Raw genomic sequence first — 27,391 nt, forward strand, 5'->3', positions numbered from 1 at the left:
ATCAATGGTGTCAAATGAATGAAATGTTTACATGATTATAAGTTTTATAATTTGGCACTCAACTTGTTCTCCTATAGAACATATTAATTATTAATATATCTATATGTATATCCATAAATTATTTTTAGATATGATTTGATCGCTGAATTATCAGATATCTTATAGTGTATTGTGATGAGCACATTTTTATAACACAACAAATGAATGAACCCTGAAATTAGAGATTAATACAGATTTACAGATAAATCTTTATTTGTTGTTCATTATTTAAGTGTAACATAAAACCCACACTACCGAAACTATAAAGCAGTTCAGACCACAAACTATTAATTTTCAATGAGAAGGTTTAAAAAGAAAAAATTAGAGAATATTTAAATAAGAGTGAAAAGTAGTGCACAATTAAAAAAAAAAAAGTAGTACCTATCCCAACACTGAATATTAATAAGATACCTACAATAGGTTATAAAAAAATCTATTAAATCAGTATGAGACCCACTTTTAATAAACATAGGATATTACATACAACCAATAAAAAGAAAGTTAATAAGCTATATTTAATATCATTCATATATAATTAAGCAAATAATAATCCACAATAAACATTTAAAATTGTATATAAAAATAGTTAAAATTGTTTTTACATTTTTTTATTTTTTTTTTTTTGTTTATTCAGTTCGAACTATGGCAGGATAAAAATTAACTAAATGCCTTTATTTTATTTTAATAATAAACAGATGGCAATGAGTAAATCTTTTGCAGCAACTTCTTGAGCATATTCAATGTCTTGAGCCTCACCCACACCATAAATAATAGGGTATACATTATTTATAGAAAGAAGATACAAATGATTATTTTTTTTTCCTTCTAATTCTAAATCTATAATGTTTGAACTTAAGCTCATATTACATTCGGTGACAACATCACATAAAACTTTAAAAGCTTCAGGTAAATCTAACATACCATTTTTTTTAAATTGATTAAAAATATTATTTAATGTTTCTGAGCTTGAAAAATCTGTTGTTTTTTTAAAAAGCAAATGATAATCACAAACATTTTCGTCCATGGGCACATTTTTATTTAATTGATCTGATTTAATAATTTCAACTTGCTCCAAGACTTTCATTGAGTCTGATACACATTGGTCCACTTCAATTACCAGTGACTTATCAATAGACATTAATTTATTCACCATCTGAACAGCAGCCAAATGCTTAGCCTGTTTTTTGGTTTTGTGTGTTGCTGCTTCAGACATTTTAGCTACATGACAACTGATAGTAAATAATTTAGCATGGGCTTGTCCTTCTTCTCTAACTAATTTGAATTCAGGCAATCCCAGTTTATTATTTGTACAAATGTCATTCAATTGTCCAACAGCATTTACTTTAATGTTGTTATCAAATGGAGAGACAACGTGATTGTCAAAATCCCATTGTTTAAAATCAGTGTTCAATAATTCTGGTTTATCATCAATCATAATTTTAAGAAGATTTAATGCTGCCACATGCTTGGCTTCTTTTTTGGAAGTTCCATCGCCTACAGCAACATAATTATCCAGAGTCAGACTATACTTAAAGCTGACCTTACTATGTGAAACACCATTATGTATGAGATCATATTGAGGGACAAGGCGATTTTTGGCTGCATACTCTTGTACAATGGATGCTGGAGTTTTATTTAATGAACTTATATGTGAAGACTTATCTTGCAGATCATATGCCATAGCTTCAGTCATTTTCTAAAAAAAAATAGTTAATATTATTAACAAATTAACATAGTCATAAGCAATAACATATTAGGTACTAGTGTACTATATCAAATTAAAAATAAAACATTGATATTATTTTTAGTAATAAATAGTAATCACCTAATGATTTCTAAAGTAATTTTGTTATAGTAAAATTGTGCCAATAAGCATACACAGACATTACTGGCATATAATTTATTCACTTCTAAGTGATAAAAACTAATTTGTAGTCTAATTTATTAACATAATAAGGTCACGATAATATTGAACATAATGAACATTGAGGGAGGAAGTAAATGGAGTAGTCAAGTGCCTATCCTGACAACCTAGTGCACATGCTTATGATTTTGCATACTTTGCACTTACACAGGGGCGGACTGGGCCGCAGACTAAGCATTTTCACAGTGGACCGATGTCATATTATATTCATCGGGCCGGGCCGGGCCGGTACAAAATAACCAAACGTTTATTGAATTAAAAATATTTTTGAAACAGATAATTGTATATTTGTAACAAATATACAATTTTGATTCCCGAGTATTACGTAATATGCTAGTTTATGGGTACCTAAATATATATATTATATTATGAAATATAAGATATATCGCTGTGCTATCAGCGATCGACTGCCGCTGGGAATACCGGAAAACATATTCTTAAAATAGTTAATAGTTATTATAATATTGAGTCTATATAATTAATAGCCTAGACACTATCACTATAATAGTAGGATATAATGTACGATACGAATTACAAATTGCTTTCTTATTCCCACGATTTTGATTGCGTCGTGTACTGTATTCGCACATCTAAGCTCGTATATGCAATTATTTGCCAATTTTATTCAGTGTAGATGTGTAGAATCAAATATTTAAATACTGCTTTAATTTAATACGTATTAAATTATGGAAAAAAACCAAAAGGCGGAGCTGAAAAGCTTCGTTTGAAAATAATTATAAATTTGAAAGCTGTTGCCAATGACCCAAAACAAAAAAAAATACATTTGGATCTGATTGGTCTATCAAAGTATTCGTTGGTAAGTATAAAGAATTTACTATAGATACATATTTCAAGCTACTGATTCATTAATTATGTTTATTATACATTACAATATCATATATTTTAAAAATGAATTGCAGATTAAATAATATTAAATAATCTGTTAATTAAAATGTTTAACAGGTTAACTGGATTCATTTTTCTTTCAATATTATTAGTAGTTGCACTTAATTATTTTTTATATTAGTTGTATTCTCAATATTTAGATGATTGTGTAACACAACAAAAACTAAAAAGTTGCTCAGTTGAAACTGCAGAGAACAATCCTTTGGTGAGTTAACTTCTTTAATTATATATTTTCACTGATTTGCCTAATAAATAACCCCGGAAAAAATAACCCCGAAAAAATAACCACGCGAAAAAATAACCCTATAATAAAAATGATTTGTAAGTAATAAAGTATAAATTTGTAAAACAATGTCAATAATATATAAATAAAAAATGCTCATTATAAACGTGGAATACAATACAATTTGTAAATTTGTCAATTTATATAATATAATAATTTGGTAGTAAAGTATAAATTTGTAAAACAATGTCAATAATATATAAATAAAAAATTCTCATTATAAACTTATATTATGGGGTTATTTTTTCCGTGGTTATTTTTTCGCGTGGTTATTTTTTCGCGGTACCATTTTCACTAGATAGGTATTCTTGTTAGGTAAGATCTACCTAGTACTTATTAAGTTGTGTTTGTAGTATTATTTATTAGTTAACGTTTTTACTCCTATTTCAATATCAAACATTTATTATGATTGTTCAGATGTGATCAACTGCTAAAGAACAAACCGAGCAAAGTAGTGTATCCTGTTCGTTTTTGTTACCTGAGGTTGAGGAACATAAAATATTCATTGGTAAGTATAAAGAATTTAGTATACTATAGGACCTATAGTATAGGTAGTAGGTATATATTTAAATCTCCTGATTCATTATTTATGTTTATTATACATTGCAATATCATATATTTTAATAATGAATTGCAGATTAAATATTATTTAATAATTTGTAAATTAAAATGTTTAACAAGTAAACTGGATTCATTTAAATGTATAATGATGATGATGAAGATGATACGTTTCAAGATAATGAAAAATTTTTTCTGGTCTGGGATAAAAATGGTAAAATAGATTCAGAAATTAAAAGTAAAACATATTAATATATACCGTTTTTATATTTAGTTATATATGTTTAGTAAAAAAAAATGTTTGTCTTTTTTATAGGGTGTGGAAAATCAAAAACTACCAATAATAATCATAATACAAAATCATGCTTAATATGTCTACAAAAATTAATATATATCAATTAAATATGCATTCACCTGCATATTATAATTTGTATGTTGCAGATGAATTTGTTTTAACACTCTTTGTTACACAGGTTAATTGTGAAAGAGCTTTCAGCAAGCTTAAAATAATTAAAAATTGTTTACGCAATTCATTAAATCAAGACCATCTTGAAGAATTCATGTTAATGTCTATAGAAAAATATATATTAGATGCTATTGACTTCAAAGAAATGCTAAATATAATAAAAAATTCTTCATCATTGATGAACCAGATGTTATCGGTGGAAAAACCAAAGTGTATCTATATAATATTATTTATTTTAAATATTATAATATATTTTACTATTGCACTATTTATTATAGACGCTACAGCTGATGTATTTTAAGTATGAACTGTTAAGTTAAATATATGTTAATCTGTTTAGAAGTAATTTTTTTTTATTTCTATAAACAATGTTAAAATACATATTATTAAATAGTGACTTAAAAACTCTTAATATAAATTATTTTTGGGAACATCTGTAAAAAAAAATTAATTTTATAATGCATATATATTATATTATAAAGAAAATTAAACTTAAATCACAATATCCAAATATATAATTATATTTTATTTAATTGATAAATTTAAAAACTAAAAAATATGAAGAGGTAAAATTTTTTTGAACTCTAGGTGTTGATGTACGGTAGGGTTGATATTTTTTTTTTTGCAGAACAGTGGGCCAATTGGGTCCCAGTCCGCCCCTGCACTTACATTTAAAGCTAGACCTTTACACTTGGTACAGAACGATACTCAAAGACTGGCTCTGTAAATTTAAATCAGATAAGATAGAGATCACTGATGGCAATGAGAACTATAATAACTCTAACTATACGCAAATTTTAATAACGTTAACCAATGGCGGTCATTTTATTTGTATGTTTAGTAGGCCGAGCAAATTTTTCAGTGCCATTCCAAATTTTTATTTATATTTTTGTTCACTGATATATTTGAAAAAATATATTTATTAAGTACCTACTTCAAATTTTTTTTAATTATTCTCGCTATGTCACAACACTTTAATAGTGCATTATCAGAATACCAGCAGTTATGAGGCGTGGTAAAGATATCAACTATGGCCTATGGGTTCCAGCTTTCATAGTTTCACACAAGTATAAAATTTGAGAATTACAGATTAACAAGGGCAGTCAATTAGTTAATTGTGTAGATTAGTCGCCCAGTGAATTATTTGCGTTGTTTCAAGGTTAGTAATACAGCCAGGGCCAGTCTATGTATTTACAACATTGTTAATATATCTTATAATAACACTTCAAATAGTAATATTATTTAAGCACCTAAAGCACTTAGTTGAAGCATTAAAATATATACATTGTATATATTTTTATTGTTGGTATTTGTTAATAATAATTTAAGAAAACTAATACATTGTTTAATTCAATCATACACTTATAACCAAAACTATTTTATTACAAAATTGAGTCTTGGCTACTAAAATTGTTTATTGATTCGTAGAATAAAACTACAGAATAAGTTAAACAGGAACTAGAACAAAGAATTGTTAACCAGTTAACTATAACTAAAAAAATGTAATATGACCAAGAGTTTTCATATTGAATTACGCTTTTGCACAATATGGGGCCCTAACCGACATGTAAGTACTAGGTATTCGAGAGTACTTACCTGATGTACATAAAGATAAAAACAGGTGTACAATCCGCGGATAGGTGACGTTCCACCGAGGGTCGATAGGTATGTTCAAAGACAAATAAAGAAATACATTCAGTCTCAGACAGCTTAAATTGTTTAGTGCAATCGCACCTCTAAAATAAAAATGACGCTATATTAATAGTAAAAATAGTAAATAACAGGGTAACTGGAATCTGACGAAGTGCTGAACTATCGAACTACTCTGTTAAGTATGGAGCTAGCTATCGCCTAGCAGCTGGTTACAACTTACAAGTGGTTATCAGTTATCACTTATGAGTGAGGAGATCATAGATAATATAAGAATGGATAGGACGTCATGACGTGTCACCACAGAACAATGGACGTGTCACGTGTATAATTATTATAAGAGGTAGAGGTTGCGATCTTTTTTGGGGAAGAGAGAAAGTTCAATATATCTACAAGAAGAGAGAAAGACTATATTAAGATTTAAGAGTACTTTTTTGTGGTTAGGTTACAAAAATTGATAATTTAAGATTCTACTGTTATCTTTGATAAACATTATCATCTATATCTGTGTTTCAAATAACCATTTATTTTACATTTTACACTAAAATATAGATTTATATTGTTTAAAAATTGTATAATTCTTATTGGTATATAATATTAAGTATAAACTAATAACTTCTTCTCCTTTTCTGATATCTAACTGTAGCTTATAAAAATTTGTGGTACTTAATCATTACATATTTTATAATATGGTTCGTCGGTGTGTTGTTTGTCATAGCAACTCAACTATAAAAGCAGAATTAAGTTTTCATTAGAATTGGGAAACTAACAAAGCTGGGCAGTAAATAATTAAAAAGTTAAAAGTTAATTTTTAATAATATTTAATTTCACTATTTAAAAAAAAAAAAAGGAATATTATAAAATAATTTTGTTAGTAACTATGTATTTCTTTTATTTTGCAACTGCTATTGTAAAAATATATTATGAGCTTTGTTTTAAATTTTAAAATCTTAGATCTAAAAAGAAAAACTTTTATGAATTTCTATCTAAGATAATTTGAAAATTGCCGTAATTTTTACGTATTAAATCAATATTTGAACTTCAAATGCTTATAAAAAAAAATTGTGCCCATGTATTCTTATAATTTTTTAATCAATATAAGAATAACTTATGAGGAACTTTGTATTAATTTTTCAAGTATCAGGGCCAAAAAAATTTTATCGACACTTCTATCGACAAAATTATCAGAAAAATTGAAAATTTCAGTTGTCTATAAATACCTCAAAAAAAGTCATATTATTTTGAAAATTAAACTGTATATAGAGATAAAATTAACATAAACATTTGGTGAAAATTTCAAGTATTTACAGTGATTAGTTACGACTTATACTTTTTGAATAATAACAAATATTAAAAATCGTTTGAGGATAAATCGTTATTGTTATGCTATTTCGTAAAAATTTTAAATTCAAACGCGCTTAAAATTTTTCTTATAATGATGCTTCGAGTTTTCTCTATAGCTACTTAAAGGAAAACTTATGGAAAACTTAGTGCTGTATTTTTAATCCTTAGTTATAACATTGATTATAGAATAGACTATTCTATAATCAATGGTTATAAACACAAAAAATTTTATGATTTTTAAACTTCAAAATTACTTGCAAATTTTCGCATTTTTGACAGATTACGTAAAAAATTGAACTATAAACGCTTATAAAAAAAAATTGTGACTAACGATTTTTAATTTTTTTTAGCTACAATAAGAACAACTCATAAGGAACCTTGTATTAAATTTTCAAGTTTTTTTGGTCATTTAAAACTTTTTTACCGACAATTCAAAATTTGGTGAAAATTTCAAGTATTTACAGTGATTAGTGTTTGAATTACAACCATATAAAAAAATCGATTTGTTCGAAAACTGGTTTTGCGTAAAAATTCCCGTTTTGTTTTTCTCGATTTTTTTGAAAACTGTTGAAAAATGTTTACTTTTGATAATGCACCAAGGATATTCACTTTTACATCGGAAGCCACCCCCTAAGTTTGAAATTAAAGCATTATTTCGACTAGGTATGCTGTACACAAACACAAAAAAAAAAATACACATCATTGTAAAATCAATACATTCATCACTTCGTTAAGAATCTAAAACTATATTGTATTTTTAAGAACAATAGTTACCTATATTATAAGTTATAAGAAATAAATAACAATAACTTTTATACTTTTGTATAACAATGCTTAAAATTGAAAAACAATCCATTATATCAATAATAAATACATATTTTACAAATCGACAATTGAAAATTATAAAGACGTTTACATATCCTAAATACCTAAATAACTACCTAGGGATAAAAATGATAAACCTTAAAAAACCCAGAATAATTATTTTCAGAGTCATAGTAAAAAAATCTGAAAATTGGGTGCATTTTGCATTTTATTGGCTGCAGTGGCGTGGCGTGGGTATTAAAAAGATGTAAGCAGTGAAATTTTTTTTTCAAAAGTGATTAGAATATAGGTACTATACCTAAACCTAAATACCTAATTATAAATTATGTATAAAAAAATGTTATCCTTTTAAAATTTTTAATGAATCCATGTTATAAATTCCAGTTTTCGAGAAAATAAAGAAATTGAAGTATAAATACTTCAAGTCCAGTGGCCCCACATGTATTTGCATGTAAATAAGTACAATCCTTGATACCCACCCCCCCAATATTTGAAAAATCCCAAAGGCAATTGCCTTTGAAATTACTCTTTGCCACGCCACTGTTCAAGTCTATTAGGCGAATGACAGTGACAGACGACAGTGTACGTAAAAACGACTACAGTTTACAACGCGTCGGGCTACGTAGTACGTACTGGTCGCTCCTTGTTTCTCGCGTAAGCATAATCAAATGTGCTTACAAACGCTAGTTAAATCACAGAATAGATTAAATTTTATTTTATTAAATTTAATTTAATCTATTCTGTGGTTAAATACGTGACCCCCACTATGGCATTATAGACTATTCGAAAACAACAGTTGCGGGTAAGCAATTTCAGAATGTGTTACACTGTATATCTGTATATTAGTTTTTTTGTAATTTACTCTTAAAGATAAATTTGCGCTGAATACGGTGTTGAAATTCTAATTTAAATACAATTTTTAGTTTTATAATTGTAATTTAGTAATAAAGTCAAGTATATCCCTATCTAATACGGGTTAATTATACTCCAAGCACGAATTAAAATATGTTAATTCGTGCCATAAACAAATGAATTATTATGTTATCACCCCCCAATTTTGCTTATCATTCCATGATATCTAATTTTTTTTCTCTATGATTTTCTTAAACTATACTCTATCTCTTTCATATACATGTATAATATCGTATAATAATATAAAATATATAATAAAAATATCTTTGATCTCTTTCTAACAATGTTGTCTTACGGAGACATAGGCGGGGTGTGTGGGAGGCCAGTCCATTTATTAATAATATGTCTATGATGAATCATAGATAATAAAGAATAAAATAATTCTTTATTATCTATGTGATGAATTGATGAATCGTCACCACGATTATAAAGAATAATTATAATCGTGATCGTCACTCAACCATTCTATCTTAAACCGTGATTTACAATAAACTATTTACAGAGTCCTTGACATCTAATGTCATGATACCATATTGTTGTTTATAAATATAAGTCAACATCATGGTATCATCATACAATAAGATATTATGATAAATAATATATTATAATTCTAGTGCATGATAATTATTAGTAATATACTCAATACTTATAATATACTTTTTTAATTTCTACATACTAGTGACAAGGCCCAACAGGCCTTAATTTTAATTTAAAAATGGAAAAACCACAAAAAATTCCAAAAGTCGCCAAGGTATGTACCATAATCGTTATGTTACATTTTTTAAATAATTGGGAAGTACTCAATGTGATTGCTTATTATTCAAATTTGTGTTTTAGGTGAAAAATAAAGCTCCCGCGGAGATACAAATCACTGCAGAGCAGCTGTTAAGAGAAGCAAAGGAGCGTGATCTTGAAATTGTACCACCTGTAAGTACTTAAGATTTTTGAAGTTGGTTTTTATTGTTAAGTTTATTATAGTCATAACTAACATATTGTGACATTAATGTGCATTTCTGTTAAAATAATAGCCTCCCAAACAAAAAATATCTGATCCAATAGAACTAAGAGATTATCAACATAGAAAACGACGTGCATTTGAAGATAATATTCGAAGAAACCGTACAAATATAAGTAATTGGATAAAATACGCTGCTTGGGAAGAGAGTCAGAAAGAAATTCAAAGGTAAATCATATCTAATTAATTCAATTGTATGCCAACATATTTCATATAAAATTATTTTAAATTATAATTAATAGGCATCTAAGTACTTAAAATAATATTTTTTATGTACTTTTTAATTTTATGTGAATAGCCTTCAAGTGTTATCTCCGTGTTACAAACTATCATTAAAACTTGTCACTCTAATGTTAAAGCTATTATGAATTAGTACTGCTGAACCCAAATTTTCTATTTTGTCTGTATATATTATGGGGACCAAACATGAGAGAAATTTCTTATAATTTTTTTTTTTTTATCCTTTATTATTATATATACAATCTGAACCTCATGGGTACAATAAGAGTATTAGCTGAGATAATATAATACACGAAAAGGCTTGATAAAAGCAGCCACCCAGTGATGACACTTAAATATTGAGATTATGCATTAATTTATATATATATATGAATTTATTTATTTACATGTTTTTATAATATTAAGTTCTACACCAGTTGCGTTTTAAATGTCTTTGAGGCTTTCTCGGAATAGTATTTGCTGATAGAGCTTTAATTAAAGGATTGGTATGAGATGCAAGTTCTTATAATTTACAGGGATACACTATTTGTTATTGAGAGCCTGCTTGTGTAACCCAAAAAAAAAATGTTTTTGCTAGCTTAACCTAATCTTAGTCAATTATTATATAGCTTACCTATCAGAATTTTATTGAAAGTATGTGTTTATGCATAATGTAATTTTTGCTTAATTTTAATTTTGAGAATTTTCTATCTTTTGGTTAAACATCAATGTTTTTCTAGTTCATATTATTCTAAGTATATGTTGTTTATGATTTTAATTTACATAATGAATGTATTTATTTTAAGGGCTCGATCGATCTATGAAAGAGCATTAGACACAGACCACCGAAATATAACACTATGGTTAAAATACGCCGAACTAGAAATGAGACATCGACAAGTGATGCATGCCAGAAATCTATGGGATCGTGCTGTTGTCATCATGCCTCGTGCAAATCAATTTTGGTACAAATACACGTATATGGAAGAGATGTTGGGAAATGTTGCAGGTAAAAAATGAAAATGAAAATTATTTACTTTATTCATTTTTACTGTTGAATAAATTATAATGAGAATATTTTTTCTTAGGAGCTAGAGCAGTATTTGAACGATGGATGGAATGGGAACCCCCAGAACAAGCTTGGTTGACTTATATAAAATTTGAATTGCGCTACCATGAAGTTGATCGTGCAAGAAAAATCTATAATAGTTTTGTTATGGTACATCCAGATGTCACTAACTGGATAAGATATGCTAGGTAAATTATTTTTATACTTAAAACTTAAAAGTTTTTAATCATTATTTTATTATTAGATTTGAAGAACAGAACGGCTTTATTTCCGGTGCAAGAAGTGTATTTGAAAAAGCAATTGAATTTTTTGGTGATGATCATATTAGTGAAAATTTGTTTATTGCATTTGCAAGATTTGAGGAACGACAAAAAGAAGTATTAAATTTGATTCACACAATACTTTTTTTTTCATTTATTAGAAAATACACAATTTTTCAATATGTGATATTATTATATACACGGTGTAACAGATAGAAATGACTTTTGGAATAACTTTTGTTCAAATTAATATTTCTTATGTATTTATTTTTTGTTCATTAAACGACCCTACCGCTTCATGTATAACACATTTTTATATATATATTTTTTTTTAGTACTGAAAATAAAAAAATTTAAATTTAATAAAAATAATTTTGAGTAAATTCAAAATAACCTATTAATAAATCTGATTATAAGAACAATTTTGATGGTAAAAATATTTATCTAAGTCAAGTAGTTAATTATTTAGAATTTTTCTAAAATTCAATATTTTTTTAGTTTAATTAATTTGGAACGTAATAACTTTTTTAAAAATATGATTTTTGAAAATCTGCTAACATGTGTATATTTCTTAAATTATTTACTTGTCATATTATATTAACATTTTTTTTATACCTTGAATTACCTTGATTTTTTTTTATGTCTGGTCTTTCTGTTATACTTTGTATAGTAAAAAGTTTTTATTTTAACAATCATAACATTTGATTTTATTTAAGCATGAACGTGTACGAGTAATTTATAAATATGCTTTGGATCATGTCCCTAAAGACAGATGCCATGATATTTATAAAGCTTATACAATACATGAGAAAAAATTTGGTGATCGGACTGCAATTGAAAGTGTTATTAGTAGCAAAAGAAAATTACAATATGAACAAGTATTTATAGTTTTAAATACAATTAAAACAGTGTAATAACCTTGTGATTTTTAGGAAGTAAAAGATAATCCAACAAATTACGATGCTTGGTTTGATTATTTGAAATTAGTAGAGAGCGAAGGAAATTTAGAAGTTATTCGAGATACATATGAACGAGCTGTTGCCAATATACCCCCTTCAAATGTAAGTTTTTTTTATTAATAAAACATGAATATTAATTAATTTCATTAGAATTTATTTATATGTTTATTTTCGATATGTTAAATTAACGATTAAATCCTTTATAACTAATTATTTTTTTTTTTTTGTTACCATAGGAAAAGCATGCATGGCGTCGTTATGTTTATTTGTGGATAAATTATGCTTTGTTTGAAGAGCTAGAAGCTGAAGATGAAGAACGTACTCGTGATGTTTACCAGACCTTTATTTCTACTATACCTCATAAAATATTCACATTTTCAAAAGCTTGGTTATATTATGCTCAATTTGAGATACGTCACAAAAATTTAACTGCTGCAAGAAAGCGAATGGTATTTTTTTGTGATTTTAAATTAATTCAATAATACTATAACTAATTTACATTACAGGGTGTTGCATTAGGTTTATGTCCCAGAGATAAACTGTTTAGAGGCTATATTGATTTAGAAATACAACTTAGAGAATTTGAAAGATGTCGTATACTATATGAAAAGTATTTAGAATTTGGACCAGAAAATTGTGTTACTTGGATTCGAGTAAGTATTGATTACATCCCAAATATATGGGGTGCAGTTCTACGATTTTTAATTTTTTGTAAATTCATATGAGTATTGATTTTAGTTTGCAGAATTAGAAACAGTATTGGGTGATATAGATCGTGCTAGAGCTATTTATGAATTAGCTGTAAACCAACAACGATTAGATATGCCAGAAGTTCTATGGAAATCGTTCATAGATTTTGAGACATTACAAGGAGAGACAGAAAAAGCTAGAAAGTTATATGAAAGACTACTAGAAAGAACTAATCATTTCAAAGTAATGGTCTAGTGTATTCATTTTTATGTTTTGTTTACAAATTGAATAACCTCAACTAAGTCTTAACTAAAATAGAAATTTACTTTTATATGTATGGCAGGTGTGGATGAGTTATGCGCAATTCGAAGCTTCTTCACAAGAGGAAGGTATTGATAGTGTATCAGTAGCAAGAAGAGTATTTGAAAGAGGTAATGAAGCACTAAGAAGAGGTGGTACACCAGAAGAAAGAGAAGGAATTTTACAAGCATGGTTTAAATTTGAAGAAGAAAATGGAGATGAAGATAGTATAACTAAAGTTAAGAATATGTTGCCAAAGAGAATTAAAAAACGAGTGCCTTATACTTCCGAAAGTGGAGTAAGAAATCTTTTGGTTTAAATTTAAATATTTGTACAGTGTTATTATATTTACTAATTTGGTATATGTTTAATTAATTTTAGCGAGACAAAGGATGGGAAGAGAAAATAGACTATATTTTCCCCGAGGATGATGCTGCAAGACCAAACCTTAAGCTTTTAGAAACTGCTAAAGCATGGAAGAAAAGGAAATTAGAAGAATCATAAATAATTAAGCAATCAATGTCTAATCTTCTATTATTTAATAATATAAATTACTTATTACAATTTATTGGTAATATTATTATTATTTTAATTATTTATATCAATGGATCTATGTATAATTTTTAATATTTTAATTTTTCACCTATTAATTCTAATAGTAAGTAGCCCAATGGCTTATAGTATTTAATTGTATACTAACTATATGTCTATATGACAATAGGATACATATTATTGTTTTAGTATGCAAATAAGCTTCAGATCAGTGACAATTTGTATGTGTATTTTACATGAGGCGACCTAATATTAAATGCATTATGTGATTATGTCACTATTGCTCAATATGATTATAAATATGTTAATATATTTTTTAGAATTTAATACCTTTTTATGGTATATGTATTAAATTACGGATGAAAGATTAGCCAGTATCTGATTATGATTGAATCACTATCAGACAAATAACATCCGTGTCGGGTTGTTCACATATCAGTGACAACAACGTTCAGCTGTGTTTGAGCAATCCCCCACCTAGCAAATAAAATAGCTGTAAACATTCCACCTGGTGGCCAAGGTTTGGAGGCGATAGATTTTGATTGCTTAAATTGTCATATTATGTTAGCGTTTAACGTTACATGTTACACCAATACGCAACCATTCTTCAAATTTGTACAAATTCTGAAGTTCTGTACAAAACAAAATTTAATATTCCAAATTTATGTTTATCTAATTCTAATATATTTAATATTAAATATTTGAAATTAAAATTGATGAATAATATTCAAAGTATTACCAATAGGTAAACAAATATTTTTTAATTTCTGAAATTACAAGTTAGCTGGTCTCCATCTCATAAACCACCACTGTAAGATTAGGGAATAAAGTGGATTATGACTGAAATACTATACAATTAAAAATGTATTAGTGTACATTTCTATATTGTTAAAATCTGTATAGTGCTTATATTGTTTATGAGTAAAAAATGAAATGAAATAAATAAATATAGATGTGAATGTTGGATCATTATTTCCATTTGATAACAATATGTTATAATTTAGTTTCCTATTTATCTTTTTAACAAATATAAATTTAACAACTTAATGAATTTCATTAAAATTCTAATTTTTAAGACTTATGAAAAACATTGTCACTATGTACTCTAGATATTTCTTAAATGGTGTTTGAACAACTAATGAGGAACTTGTATTAGACTTTCAATCAAAACTAAATGTAAAAATTTTTTTCTATACTTTAAATAAAAAAAAAATTTAATTAAATGTCAAATGTTACTTAAAAAGCGTTAAAATATTTAAAATTTGATATGTTCTATACCCAAAGCAAGGATAGCACTTCACGCACCCTCTCCAATATAAATCACATAAATACATTCTACTTTTTGACACGCTTCTAACAATATTACAGTATTTCACTTGTACCTGTTATATGGTATTTACGATAACCAAATATTTTAACCATTTTCAATGGCTTAAACTAGCTTGACTTTTTCATAGAACAGTAAGAGACGTTGGGAATAATCAATATCAAGTATTTTATATATTGGACGAAATGTGACGATAGGTTCATATATAATAAAATGTATTTATTTGATTCAGACAATGATTTTTCTACCAGAAAAAGCATTTATGCTCCACTGCATTGTAAAAGATCATTTTATAATGCTTTATACGAGCCCAACAAATAAATTCGCAGTCTGCACTACATGACAAAAAATATTTTTTTATCATATTTATGGAATAAAAATGTATGCAATATTATATTATTAATAACCTAGTTAAAGTTAATATGATTGTAGACAAATTTATTTTTCTAGTGATTTATTATAAAACATTTAATGATTTAATTCAAAATTACAAAATCATTTTTGTTTTTTTTACAAATTAATATCAGGTAAACCATTGTGATGAGCATGTAACAATATTCATATTTTAATCACAGTCGTCTAATCTTACTGGATGTTCTAGAGGTATAATTGATTTTTTCTCAACATCTCTCTTAAGTGCTTTTCTCATATCTGAAAATACAGATTATTTTTAATATTTTCGTTTTCATAAATTCTATAGCAAATAAAAGTATTTACCATATGCATCTTCATCGGGATCACCTGAATAATATTCTAATACGGTACGATACACTGTATATCCTAAACTCTTGTACATTGATATAGCAACTGTATTGCTAACACGCACATATAAATCAACAAACCATGCATCTTTTCTGAAAATTATTATAGTATTAGAAAATGTAAATAAAATGTATAATAAAAATTTACTTTTCCGAAATTTCTTCTAACCAATTCATTAAAACACCGGCAACACCTAGTCTCCTGAATTCTGGAGCAACAGTTAATGCAGTTACATGACCATGCCAACTATCTGGCTGCCCTTCAGATTTTCCCATAACTAAATAAAATGCATAGTTTAATGTTATAAATATCCAAACAATTTAATTAAACGTCCAGATGTTTAACTAAATGATTATTTCAAGTCAGGCAAATAATAAAAATGAGTTGTTTTTTTATTATTTAAAAAATTCAACTTTATTTTCTTATTAATTATTCATTGCTATTCTATTAGCAAATTAAGTATGATTCATAAGTATGTAAAATAATATAATACCTAGAGGTATATGAAATATTATTTTTATTTTGTGTCCTTTGGTATTATAGTTTTAAAACTTATATTATATATAAATAGAGAACGGAATTATGTTCTTTTGCATAATTTTTATGAGTCTATGCAGTCAGACGCGGGTTTGAAATCTTTACGAATCATGAAACAGGTGTAATAATGGCAAAAGTTTTTTTTTGCATATTTGAGAATATTTCTTATAATAAAGAATATTAGAGAATATATCGATTAATTTGTATAGATGTTCGATATTTTTGGTTGCAGTGACGTAAATAATATAAATTATATTATGTCCGATATGATATTGAAAATATACTATATATTTATATACCATCGTCCATCATATATACCAGGGATGGGCAACTGACGACCTGCGTACCTTTTTTATCTGGCCCGCGCTACATTTTCAAATTACTTCATATAAAACCTCATCCTCAAGTATTACATTAAATAATAATTGTAAATATAAATAAATAAAGATAAAAAATAAATGTTAGTGAATTTGAAGGACCTTTTTTTTTGCTTTTTCCTATGCACTGCGGCCCGCTAGATTTTAACGTACTTAAAAGTGACCCGCTAGTTACTTTGAGTTGCCCATCCCTGGTATATACGATTGCTATACCTTACGTAGTAATGTGCTGCAATCCACTGTAGTATATAGATATGTGACTTATCTAAGACAACAATGCGCGACAAAAATGGAATTACTACACAAAAATAGCTAGCTCCAAACAAAAAGCATATTTTATTATGATTTTTAAAGAATATTGAAAGAATATTTTCAACTTTTTAAGAGAATATTAACATCTTATTTTGGCTATTTTTAAAGAATATAATTCCAGGCTCTAATTATAAATAAATATAAGTAATTACTAATTTAGGTATGAGAATAAAAATGAAATCACATATTATTGTTTGGTGGCATTTGCTAGAACATTTAAAAAATTTTTAGTAATAGAGTAATAGGTAGTAATTAAAAATTAACAAAAATTAGTATTTAAAACATTATAATTTTATATTCATTATTTATACTCTTACTATCATGCATAGTTATTAGTTTCCTATACTTGTTTGTAGTATAAATTAAACATATTTTTTTTATAGAATAGGAAATAGAAATAAATAGTTATTAAGAAAATACGGTTTTATTTTTAAAATAATATAAAAAAATTTGATTTTCAATATTTAAATAACTTGAACAACTAAATGTCTAGACGGATAGTAATATCACAGAATATATGAAATATATTTTTATTTTATTTTAAATATATTTTCATAAAATCTATGGTAATTATCACATAAAAATTGAATTCTTTTACTATTGCCTTGGTATTAAGTAGGTAACTGATTTGACTATATGCCTACGACATACACGTTATAACATTTAGATATTATAAAACAACAGTGGCGTAGCCAGGGGGGTGACTAAGAGGGCTATAGTTCCCCTCCCCTATTGATTATATGAGTAAACATATTATAAGTTATCCTTATCAAAACTTAAATCACTTAAATCTATAATCTTTATTTTCTTTCTTATATTATTATGATTAAGAGGATATTATACCCGCACGTGTTGTCTGTGTCTCACAAGTGCATAACATAACAAATTTTACATTCAGCAGATCACGATTAACTCCGTTAATTTAAAATTTAGAGTGAATTGACCGTTTATACAAATTAAAGGTAAAATTATTATCTATGTCATCTCATGGACTTTTTATTGTATTTAAAAGCGAGTTATGAGTATTTTAAATTGTTAGTATATCTTAAAATGCTCATACCTCGTTTTAAAATTAAAATATAATAAAAACCAATAAGATGTCCTAAAATCTAAATACTGATCTTACCTTTAATTTTTATATGAGATCAATTCACTCTAAATTTTAAACTAACAGAGCTAAACAAGATCTACTGAGAATAAATTTGGTGTGTTACGCACTTGTAAAACGGAGAAGACAACTCATGCAGGACGCAGGTATAAAATTTTCTTAATTGTGAATTAATCACACCCATGGTTATTAAATGTGTGGTGAGGTACTTTGATAATGCAAGCCTTGGAGCCTACCTTTTATAATTGGACTAATAACTACTATCACACCTCAATAAAGATACAGTTGAAAAATTGGAGCCATAACAAATGAATAAAAATGTTTATACACTCATATAATTTGTTGTTTAATTTATTACAAACATTATTTTAGGTACAAAAAGTGTAAATAAAAGAAATATTGTATTTGTATTATTTTTGTAAACTTAGACTTCCCACCCACATACAAAATTCCTGGCTACACCACTGTGAAACAGTACATGAGTAATTGAACTATACAACTTACTATATCCCATAATTTCCCCAGTAGGTGATTCAGCAACTTGAAAATACTCTGGCCAATGTGCAAGATATTGCATGTAAAACGGTATTGCATACTGAATAATTTAAAGTTAAATTTAAATTTGAAGTATTGATAATACATTATGTCCAAAACTAACAATATAATAGTTGGTAATTACCTATTTCAATTCATATTAAATACAAACATATATATATAAAGTAATCAAAATATATATATAGGTATATATTTTTTCTTAAATCAAAATATTAAAATTGTAAATCTTCACAATCAGTAAATGTACTTATAAAAATTAATTCCATGTGGATAGTGTTAAATAAATGATAATAGTTACATGTACCTATTTATAATCAGTATAGTACAGTATAAATAGTACAGTACTTCTATATATTATAATAATACCTATAAAAAATATACACACATTGAATAATTTGTACATTTGTATATTCAAAAAAGGATACAGTTTCTGTAAGTGAATCTAGATTTCTGAAATAAAAACACAGATTAAAAAATTAATTCAACAATTAAGAACTAAAATCATTAATTAATTAATTAGCATTAGTATATTATATTAAATCTAAATTTGTCACATAATACTTTTCAGTTGAATATTTATTTTCAAATATGACATAAAATATAGGTTATGCATAGTTAATATAATCAGTAGGTATTTATCGTTTAAATTATACAATTTATTTTAATATACTTCAAAAATGAAAATCTTAACAAATAAGTAATATTAAATTTTTGCATTTTGGGATATTATTTTCAAAGGTTTTCTAAAAGCAATTACTTTCGTCATTAAAAAATCAGCTTTTCTGTCAGTTTAACAAGCATAAAATTAATAATGTATAGAATTTTAAGAAAGGGGGAAACTGACATAATTTTCTATCAGTTTTCTCAGTTTTGTTTTTTTTTTATTTAGATAAATGACATATTCAGGTTTTTTTAGATAGGTTTTGTAAAAGGCTTTTTTAGTTTATGGGTACTATTGGAATTTATATTTAACAGATTCAGACATAATATTCACTTCTTATTAGAATACTTAGAATACTAGAATTTCAACAAAAAATTAGAAATATTGCACCTAGTTAATTTATAAAAGTGGAAGAAATCAACAAAAAGTTAAATTGTTTCAATTTTGCAAAAAGTTTTTTTTTAATCTTTCAGTTAGACATAAATGAACTTTCGATAAAATTTTAAGATTTCAACTAGATGAAGTATTTTGATATTGATTACATACAGTAGGTGAGACCAAGGTGTGGAAAAAATGTATTTTTTACTGTTTTTCAGAAAACCAGTTTCAAACTAGGATTGAAAGCTAGGTAGAATTTATTTAAATAAATTAAATAACATGATTAAATTATGTAAATAAACATGATACAATAATAAAGGATTATTAGTTGAAATACACCACTAAATCATTGTTAAGAAATGTTTTAACAATTTTGTAGTGAAAAATCACTTACACATTATTGAATTTGAATAAATCATCGCAATTGAATGGTCTTAATGTCGTCATTATGTTGTCAATTTTGACTATTTAATGTTTAAAAACTGAAAATTAATACAATGTTTTAGGTGAACTATACATTAATCAGTGAATAGTGAATTTATAATGCATTAAGGAGCATTATAAAAAAATAATTAAAAAAATATATTATAAATTACGATATATGATTAATTTATGGAACCATTTAAAAAAATTATATTTATCAATTAAATTTATTTCATTTTTTACTGTGATAACGCTGATCAAAAATTCAAAAACAGAATGGTATAGTCTTTGGACCATAGACCTATATAGGTTAGGTGCTTTGGACAATGGTTTATAATATCTGATAATATTTTTAACCTTGGATCACGGCTTAAGATAGAATGGTTGCACATCGGGCTATACTACGCAATGTTAGAAGGCGGTATACGAGAGTTCTTATCTAACAAACGAAAAAGTGAACTACTACTAACGCTCTTGGTGGTTGTTAATTGGTACTACAGTATTAAAATATTCCCATTTCCCGCCATAATATTAAATTATTGCATTTTCAATAGTAAATATAATATAATTGAGTTAATAAGTAACTCAATTATTATAATCACGATTCACTGATCTCATACTCTATCTATATAATAATTAAATGACAATGTTATGTTTATGTATTATCTTTTAAACGAAATCTCATCACTGTAGTCTGTGTTTGATAATTGGTTTTGTGAATATTCAATTACGTTTATTGCCTTTTTGGTCATTATGCCTAATTATTGTGCAATTCACGAGTCACATTGTGCGTCCAAAACTCTTTTTGGCGTTCCTAAAGAGGACGAAATAAAAAAACTTTGGGAGGATGCTCTAGGTATTAAATTTAAAAAAACTTTTAGAGTGTGCGCCTCACATTTTAAAGAATGTGATATTATTAGCACATGGGAGTCTGGTGAAGGACTTAATAAGTACACCATAAGTTTACTTCTTTATTGAGCTACATACAATAAGAATTTGTTGTATTATGAATGATATGATATTATTCAATACACTATGTACCTATGTGTTAAAATATGTTGTAGTCTGTAGGTATTATTTTAATTTATAGATATGCTTAAAAAAACACAAATTAAGAAAGGGAGCAATTCCATTAAAATTGTGTGAACCAGAAACTTCAGAACCCGCAGTGGACCCAGTGGATATTGGAGTAAATATCAATTAAAATTTGCTGATAGATATTATATCTTTTACTAATAGTATAGAGGCTATTACACACATTGCTATTTACCAAATAGTAAATTTTAAATTAGTGTTTATTTGTTTTGGGATATAAAGTTTTGTTACATATGTGAAGCCACTATAAGCACCTTATTATTATTGATGAAATAATTTTTCATTTTATAATTTGATGAGTTTGAAACTTTAAAGGATTATCGGATTATCCATACAATTTGTAAATTACTAATTAGTACTCTTTGAATACCACAATATAAAATAAGAATAGAATTTTGATGATGTATATGTAAGCAACTAGATAGCGGTGTAACGTAACTTTTAACAGATTTCTGATAAGAACAATTGGTGATCACCACAGATATATACATAGATAATATATAATATATAATATATATTATCTATGGATATATATTATATATATTATATATATCTGTGGTGAATGGTGATCACAAAATAATGACTCGTTGTGCAACCATTCTATCTTAAGCCGTGCCTTGGATCAACGAGGTTGATCAACAAAATCCAAGTGGTTACTGGTTTTTCTGTTATCTTTATCTACGTCCCGCATTGTGCATGAATTAATTTATTATCTATGGCATGACTATAGAAATTTAAAAATCATTGATATGATATATATTTAAACATGATTATTCCGCTTGTGAATTGTGAAAAATTTTTCTTAGATTTTTAAAACGTTTAATACTCTATTCTACCTATATAGTATTTCATTATTTAACGTATAACAAATCATATTTTTTGTGGTTAAAGCATTTACCTTTGTTATTTTACTATAGCCGTGAAAATATCCATTACTCAAGTTATCTAATTGAATTAACATCAATGGCTCTAAACTACAATTCTATAGATGATGACGGCGCCTTTTCATTCCGAAATCTTGAAAGGTTTGTTCTTTTCATTATTATATTAATTATGTATGTCCCATACTAGACAATTAATTTAATTAATTAATTAAAAACATTTAACTATTTATTATTTATAACCATATTGCACAATATTTGTTATTATTTTATTAATATATATATAAATATAATAAATTACTATTTTTACATTGGTGACACCACTATTTTCCAAATACATACTTTAAGTTAAATTTTTGATTTTCAGAAATGCAAAACTTGAAAAAATGGGACTAAAAATGCCTAGTTTTCGAAAAACTGGTACTACAATTGTGGGAGTAACTACTCGGGATTGTGTCATTTTGGCTGCAGATACACGTGCTACTTCAGACACTATAGTTATGGAAAAGAATTGTGAAAAAATCCATTACATTGGAAAATTTATACAGTATGTTGACTCATAATAAATATACTTTTTAATAATTATAATTATGTCTATTTCAGCTGTTGTGGTGCTGGTACTGCAGCAGACACTATGCAAGTTACACGCATGGTATCTGCCAATGTCTTCTTGCAAGCATTCAAGTTTCCTGATGAAATGGTTCCTGTTGCATTTGCTGCTAGGTCGCTCCGTCAATATCTTTTTAAATACATGGTGATTTAGTATAACTTTGTGTTGTTTATTTTATTTATTTATTTTTATTTTTTATTAAGGGGCATGTTTCAGCTGCATTAATTTTAGGTGGTATTGATAATAGTGGTTCTCACTTATATTCCATTTACCCTCACGGTTCAATAGATAAATTACCTTATATATCTATGGGTTCAGGAAGTATGGCAGCTATTTCTGAACTTGAAAGTCGCTGGAACGAAAATCTAACTGTAAGCACAATTTTTTTTAGTCAATGACTTAATATATTAAATCTTATAAACTCTGAACTAGGAAGAAGAAGGCATAAAACTGGCATGCGATGCTATTTTAGGTGGTGTATTTAATGATCTTGGATCTGGAAGTAATGTGGATCTATGTGTTATCAAAAAAGATGGTACTCGTATGCTTAGGAATTACCTGACACCTAATAAGAAGCCAGATACGTAAGTTTTTTATTTTCCTATACTTTAAATTATTGTATACTGATAAGTTGTAAATCATATGTATATATTTTATCTTAGGGCTAAATATGTCTATCCCACTGGTTTGACTAAAGTGTTACACAAAAGTGAAATCAAATTCCAAATTGCTGATGAAACCATTATGGAAGTTGATTTTTGAATTTTCCTTCATATATGAATAATTATATATTCATACATTTTCTAATTTTTTGTATAATTGGTACTGGTAACATTTATTTATGTAAAATATTGTTCCAATAAATATATTTAAAATCAAATTTTTTTGAAAATTATATTTAATGAAATAATGAATATGTAAATGATGAATTTTTTGTATTGTGATTATTTAAAAAAAAAAAAATCTTTTATAATTGTGGTGATGAATAAATAAAATACAAATATTAAAATGGATACTAACAGTTCAAATATTATACATTAAAAATGTTTACAATTCTATTTGAAAAAAAAGATGAATTTTATTTACAAACATATACTTACACAAGACACAATATTTAAGGATATAAGTACACAACAAATAAAAAAAAAAATGTGTAAATTATACTGACAAATCTAAAGACAAACTAACAGTTAAAACAAGTAGCAATTATTAAACTGATTTGGGCGTATGGCATACAATTAATGGGTAATACCAGTAGATCAAATATCAGTAATTCAACATTTTTAAACATTGCCATAAGTATAACAGTTAGACGGGAATGAAACCTATCAATATTTGAAAATATTATCCATCTAGGACGAGATCAAAAAGTTAACCGACAAAACTAGAGCTGCACACCAATGCAGCTATTTAACAAATTATGACACCTTAAATGCTTAAAATCTTACAAACTGCTCCTCAGTCTATAAAAAATAGCACCTTAATGGTGGTATAAACCTAAACATGTTCATATAAATAAGTACCATTGATAGAATATAATATAGGATATATAACAGAAAACCTGATAAATGAAATAACTTTTTATCATCAATATTTATTATAACAGAAAATAAAAATTTTTAAATTGATATAATTTTGTTTTAAGAAAAATGTCAGTTTAAATTAAGTAGGTAGTTTATTTTTTAAAAATCATCGAAACTGCATTATTTTTTAGCTTAAGCATTAACATTGATATATTGTATTTATAAAAACTTCTTTTAAGGGCTATGCGTACATATTATGTTGTCTGTTTTTAAACACATGATGATTGTTCATTAATAAACTCATTGTTGAGGCTTTATAACATAAAAAAACCAATGTTATTCACTAGATAATATTCTCACTACCAAATTTGGTAATAGGTAAATTCACTCTAAAATTAAATATTGCAGAGTAAAATAAATGATTCAGAAAGTTAAATTTCCAATACATATTATGCATTTGTATGACACAGAAAATGCATGTGTGTACAAAATCCTCCTCAACATATTCCTTAAGTACTTAAGAAAGTATAAAAATATTTACATATAAGTATTTAGTAAATAATAAATAACTAAACTGCAATATAATATTTTAATTCAATATTTATTTAAAAATTACCTATTTCTGAATGAGATTTAAAAAAATTAATTAAACTTGAAATAACATCTTTTAATCCAATAGTTTCAATGTTGGCATTAAAACTCACATATATTGGAGTTGCTGTTTTCAAACTTTTAGTAAGTGTGTTAGCTATTGATTCAGATCTACTATCAGGATCTGTGCTGAAAATAGCACTAGATATTATATCCATGCTATTTCTTTGTGTCATAGCAACAGATAGACATGAAAACTTATTGTCTTGATTAATAACAATAAAAAAACAATTATCGAAACACAATATTTGATTGTATAATGTGACACCTAATACTTCCGATGTAAATGAAAACATTTTAGTTTTTGGTTTGACATACTCTATAGTTGCAATATCTAGGCTTTTTGCAGGGATCTCCATTTCTCAAAATAAACTGTAAAAAAAAAAAATCAAACAAATTTCACCAATGTACTACCTAAATTTTTAAAGAACAGACCTTGATACTAGTCTGTAAATAACTGTTATGTAGTATATAAAAATGTTCTTCCTAAGAAACTTGCTGCTGACGTATCAAGTAAAATAAGATAATAACATTCATAAATTTAAGTAATATAATCAATATTCAACCTAAGGTTAAATTCAAAACAACGTGTACCGTATTTAAAAAAATATTTAATTTTGGTTGAACACTTCAAGAAGTCGAGGTGAGAACAAAACCTCAAACACAAAACTACTTACACACACGAATATGAACTTACAGCGAAATACAAATTATAAATTAGCTCAGAGTAAGTTTCGAACTACAAAGTTATGTACAACAATGAATGAAGTAACAATCTTAAAATCTCGTAACTATAATAGCTACTGGAGTCCAAGAATTTCACTATGTTATCACACGGCAGAGCACGGTCTTGGAAGATCATGCGGCAGAGTGTCGTTTCTTGTTTGTTCTTTGTTCTCTGGTATCACCAATTAAATCTTAGTCTGTGATAATATTATCTGTGGAGATATCTAAATTGCAGTGCTACCAGTCGATCCAGCGTAAAATTATCTACAAAACAAAAGTATAATATTCAATTTTTAATAACTGACTCGACTCGACCACCTTCTCACAAAAACCGTCCAATTATCATATCATTCATAATTATATTTATGTTCGTAATTTATATCTTCGTAATTAGTGCAAGGTGTATAATGTATTAAGTATTAATCCACCATTGAACCATTCCACCATGATTTAGTTAGTACTCAGTGACAAGTCTAAATGAAATAAGAATTGAATGTACAAACGAATTAAATAAAGAACAAATTGCTTCTTCTTATGATATTAGCTAATATGTTAGACCAAATGCCAGGAAGGTAAAATTAATTAAATTTTTCTTGCATTAATGATTATAGTTTAATTTGAATATGAGTGAAACTTTATAAAATAAAATAAAATTTGTATTGTTAGGTTAAGTTTACTAAGTATTTAATATGTATAAATATATATATAAATAATATGCATGTTTGTATAAATAATATAAAATATATTTACAATTGAACTTGAACCCCCCCCCCCTAATTTGAAATCCTGGGCACGCCACTGTAAGTTGTCAGGATTATAAACATGATAACTTCTGTGTTTGTCTTCTTCAGTTCTTCACACGATGTAGAGAAGATAAGGTGACACCGTGACACCATGTCCGGCATGTCCACTTGTTTGTACTTTGCTTGTACCATAGAATATTCTATGCTTGTACATATTCCGGTCGCAAATTTTCTCGACAGTATGGTAGGTAGCGCCACCATTCGCCTGAAGGCCGGTTTTTATATTGTTATTAGTTTATTACATTGTTTTCATGTAAAATAATAAAAATTATATAAATTTTTGTTGTTTTCGATAGTCGATACTATTAGTTAAGAATTTAGAATTGTTTAAGAAGTAATTATTATAATTCAAGTAAGAATTATTTGTTAGTAATTATTATTCTATTCAATTATGTAAAATTTAATATAAATTTAATGCAGGAAGTTTTATTTTAAAAGTATTATATTTTAACAATTATATATTTATAAGTTACATTGTTATACGAGTTTAGACCAGTGGCGTATTTACGGGAGGGGGATTGATCCCCCCTTAGTATTTTTTTCTATTATTAAAGAATTTACCCATATATAACTAGACACTAAATCGTGTTTAGTATTTTTAAATTTTACTTTTATGTGTGATATTCAATGGGTCATCCCTTCCCTATAACAATTGTTAAATACGCTTTAGACTGCTTGAGCACTAATTAGT

The 27,391-nt window shown here is 26.6% G+C and overlaps 4 protein-coding genes and 2 long non-coding RNA genes across 8 annotated transcripts; 3 read left to right on the forward strand and 3 right to left on the reverse strand.

The window, feature by feature from the left end:
- Positions 1-553: 553 nt before the first annotated feature.
- LOC107163980 (interferon-inducible double-stranded RNA-dependent protein kinase activator A-like) lies at positions 554-6,062 on the reverse strand. The gene is made up of 2 exons (XM_089220230.1): positions 5,773-6,062; positions 554-1,735 (listed from the first exon to the last, which is right to left on the reverse strand). Exon 2 carries the CDS (start codon positions 1,730-1,732, stop codon positions 716-718), a length of 1,017 nt encoding a protein of 338 aa, XP_089076356.1. The 5' UTR covers positions 1,733-1,735; positions 5,773-6,062; the 3' UTR covers positions 554-715.
- LOC149058039 (uncharacterized) lies at positions 2,451-4,522 on the forward strand. 2 transcript variants are annotated; one of them, XR_016190386.1, is made up of 5 exons: positions 2,451-2,780; positions 3,010-3,074; positions 3,570-3,660; positions 3,790-3,924; positions 4,027-4,522. It is a non-coding gene; the product is annotated as an uncharacterized LOC149058039 (long non-coding RNA). The 2 variants fall into 2 exon arrangements; XR_016190385.1 differs by having other exon boundaries at positions 2,452-2,780; positions 3,790-3,948.
- A 2,601-nt stretch (positions 6,063-8,663) lies between the features above and the next one.
- crn (pre-mRNA splicing factor crn) lies at positions 8,664-14,271 on the forward strand. Of its 2 annotated transcripts, XM_089220226.1 has the most exons (14): positions 8,664-8,797; positions 9,587-9,658; positions 9,745-9,834; positions 9,936-10,090; positions 10,948-11,150; positions 11,230-11,398; positions 11,455-11,587; positions 12,187-12,348; positions 12,403-12,531; positions 12,666-12,878; positions 12,936-13,082; positions 13,168-13,362; positions 13,463-13,717; positions 13,801-14,271. In XM_089220226.1, exons 2-14 carry the CDS (start codon positions 9,623-9,625, stop codon positions 13,921-13,923), a joined length of 2,010 nt encoding a protein of 669 aa, XP_089076352.1. In that variant the 5' UTR covers positions 8,664-8,797; positions 9,587-9,622; the 3' UTR covers positions 13,924-14,271. The 2 variants fall into 2 exon arrangements, with proteins under 2 accessions (XP_089076352.1, XP_089076351.1); XM_089220225.1 differs by lacking the exon at positions 8,664-8,797 and having other exon boundaries at positions 9,500-9,658.
- A 1,464-nt stretch (positions 14,272-15,735) lies between these two features.
- On the reverse strand, positions 15,736-20,621 carry Naa20A (N-alpha-acetyltransferase 20 A). The gene is made up of 6 exons (XM_089220231.1): positions 20,383-20,621; positions 19,375-19,399; positions 18,899-18,989; positions 16,208-16,337; positions 16,016-16,152; positions 15,736-15,949 (listed from the first exon to the last, which is right to left on the reverse strand). Exons 1-6 carry the CDS (start codon positions 20,433-20,435, stop codon positions 15,864-15,866), a joined length of 522 nt encoding a protein of 173 aa, XP_089076357.1. The 5' UTR covers positions 20,436-20,621; the 3' UTR covers positions 15,736-15,863.
- A 1,505-nt stretch (positions 20,622-22,126) lies between these two features.
- LOC107163972 (proteasome subunit beta type-7-like) lies at positions 22,127-23,877 on the forward strand. The gene is made up of 6 exons (XM_089220525.1): positions 22,127-22,531; positions 22,755-22,934; positions 22,991-23,141; positions 23,201-23,368; positions 23,430-23,581; positions 23,660-23,877. The coding sequence occupies exons 1-6, from the start codon at positions 22,470-22,472 to the stop codon at positions 23,757-23,759; spliced, it is 813 nt and encodes a 270-aa protein (XP_089076651.1). The 5' UTR covers positions 22,127-22,469; the 3' UTR covers positions 23,760-23,877.
- A 1,885-nt stretch (positions 23,878-25,762) lies between these two features.
- Positions 25,763-26,890, reverse strand: LOC149058040 (uncharacterized). Its single transcript, XR_016190440.1, has 2 exons — positions 26,648-26,890; positions 25,763-26,161 (listed from the first exon to the last, which is right to left on the reverse strand). It is a non-coding gene; the product is annotated as an uncharacterized LOC149058040 (long non-coding RNA).
- Between the last annotated feature and the right edge of the window lie 501 nt (positions 26,891-27,391).

Source organism: Diuraphis noxia, unplaced genomic scaffold (assembly GCF_037042655.1).
Source record: "Diuraphis noxia isolate RWA-SAM2 unplaced genomic scaffold, SU_Dnox_SAM2 contig0002, whole genome shotgun sequence".
Taxonomy (NCBI): Eukaryota; Metazoa; Arthropoda; class Insecta; order Hemiptera; family Aphididae; genus Diuraphis; species Diuraphis noxia.

Coding starts and splice junctions, on each gene's coding strand:
- LOC107163980 (XM_089220230.1), bottom strand. CDS start 1,732: ATGACTGAAGCTATGGCATATGATCTGCAAGATAAGTCTTCACATATA.
- crn (XM_089220226.1), top strand. CDS start 9,623: ATGGAAAAACCACAAAAAATTCCAAAAGTCGCCAAG. Junction 11,151..11,229: donor GATGTTGGGAAATGTTGCAG/GTAAAAAATGAA, acceptor ATTTTTTCTTAG/GAGCTAGAGCAGTATTTGAA. Junction 12,532..12,665: donor CCAATATACCCCCTTCAAAT/GTAAGTTTTTTT, acceptor TTGTTACCATAG/GAAAAGCATGCATGGCGTCG.
- Naa20A (XM_089220231.1), bottom strand. CDS start 20,435: ATGACGACATTAAGACCATTCAATTGCGATGATTTATTCAAATTCAAT. Junction 16,338..18,898: donor TGGGGAAATTATGGGATATA/GTAAGTTGTATA, acceptor CATTTTATTTAG/TTATGGGAAAATCTGAAGGG. Junction 15,950..16,015: donor TCCCGATGAAGATGCATATG/GTAAATACTTTT, acceptor CTGTATTTTCAG/ATATGAGAAAAGCACTTAAG.
- LOC107163972 (XM_089220525.1), top strand. CDS start 22,470: ATGGCTCTAAACTACAATTCTATAGATGATGACGGCGCCTTTTCATTC. Junction 22,532..22,754: donor TCATTCCGAAATCTTGAAAG/GTTTGTTCTTTT, acceptor TTTGATTTTCAG/AAATGCAAAACTTGAAAAAA. Junction 23,582..23,659: donor CCTAATAAGAAGCCAGATAC/GTAAGTTTTTTA, acceptor ATTTTATCTTAG/GGCTAAATATGTCTATCCCA.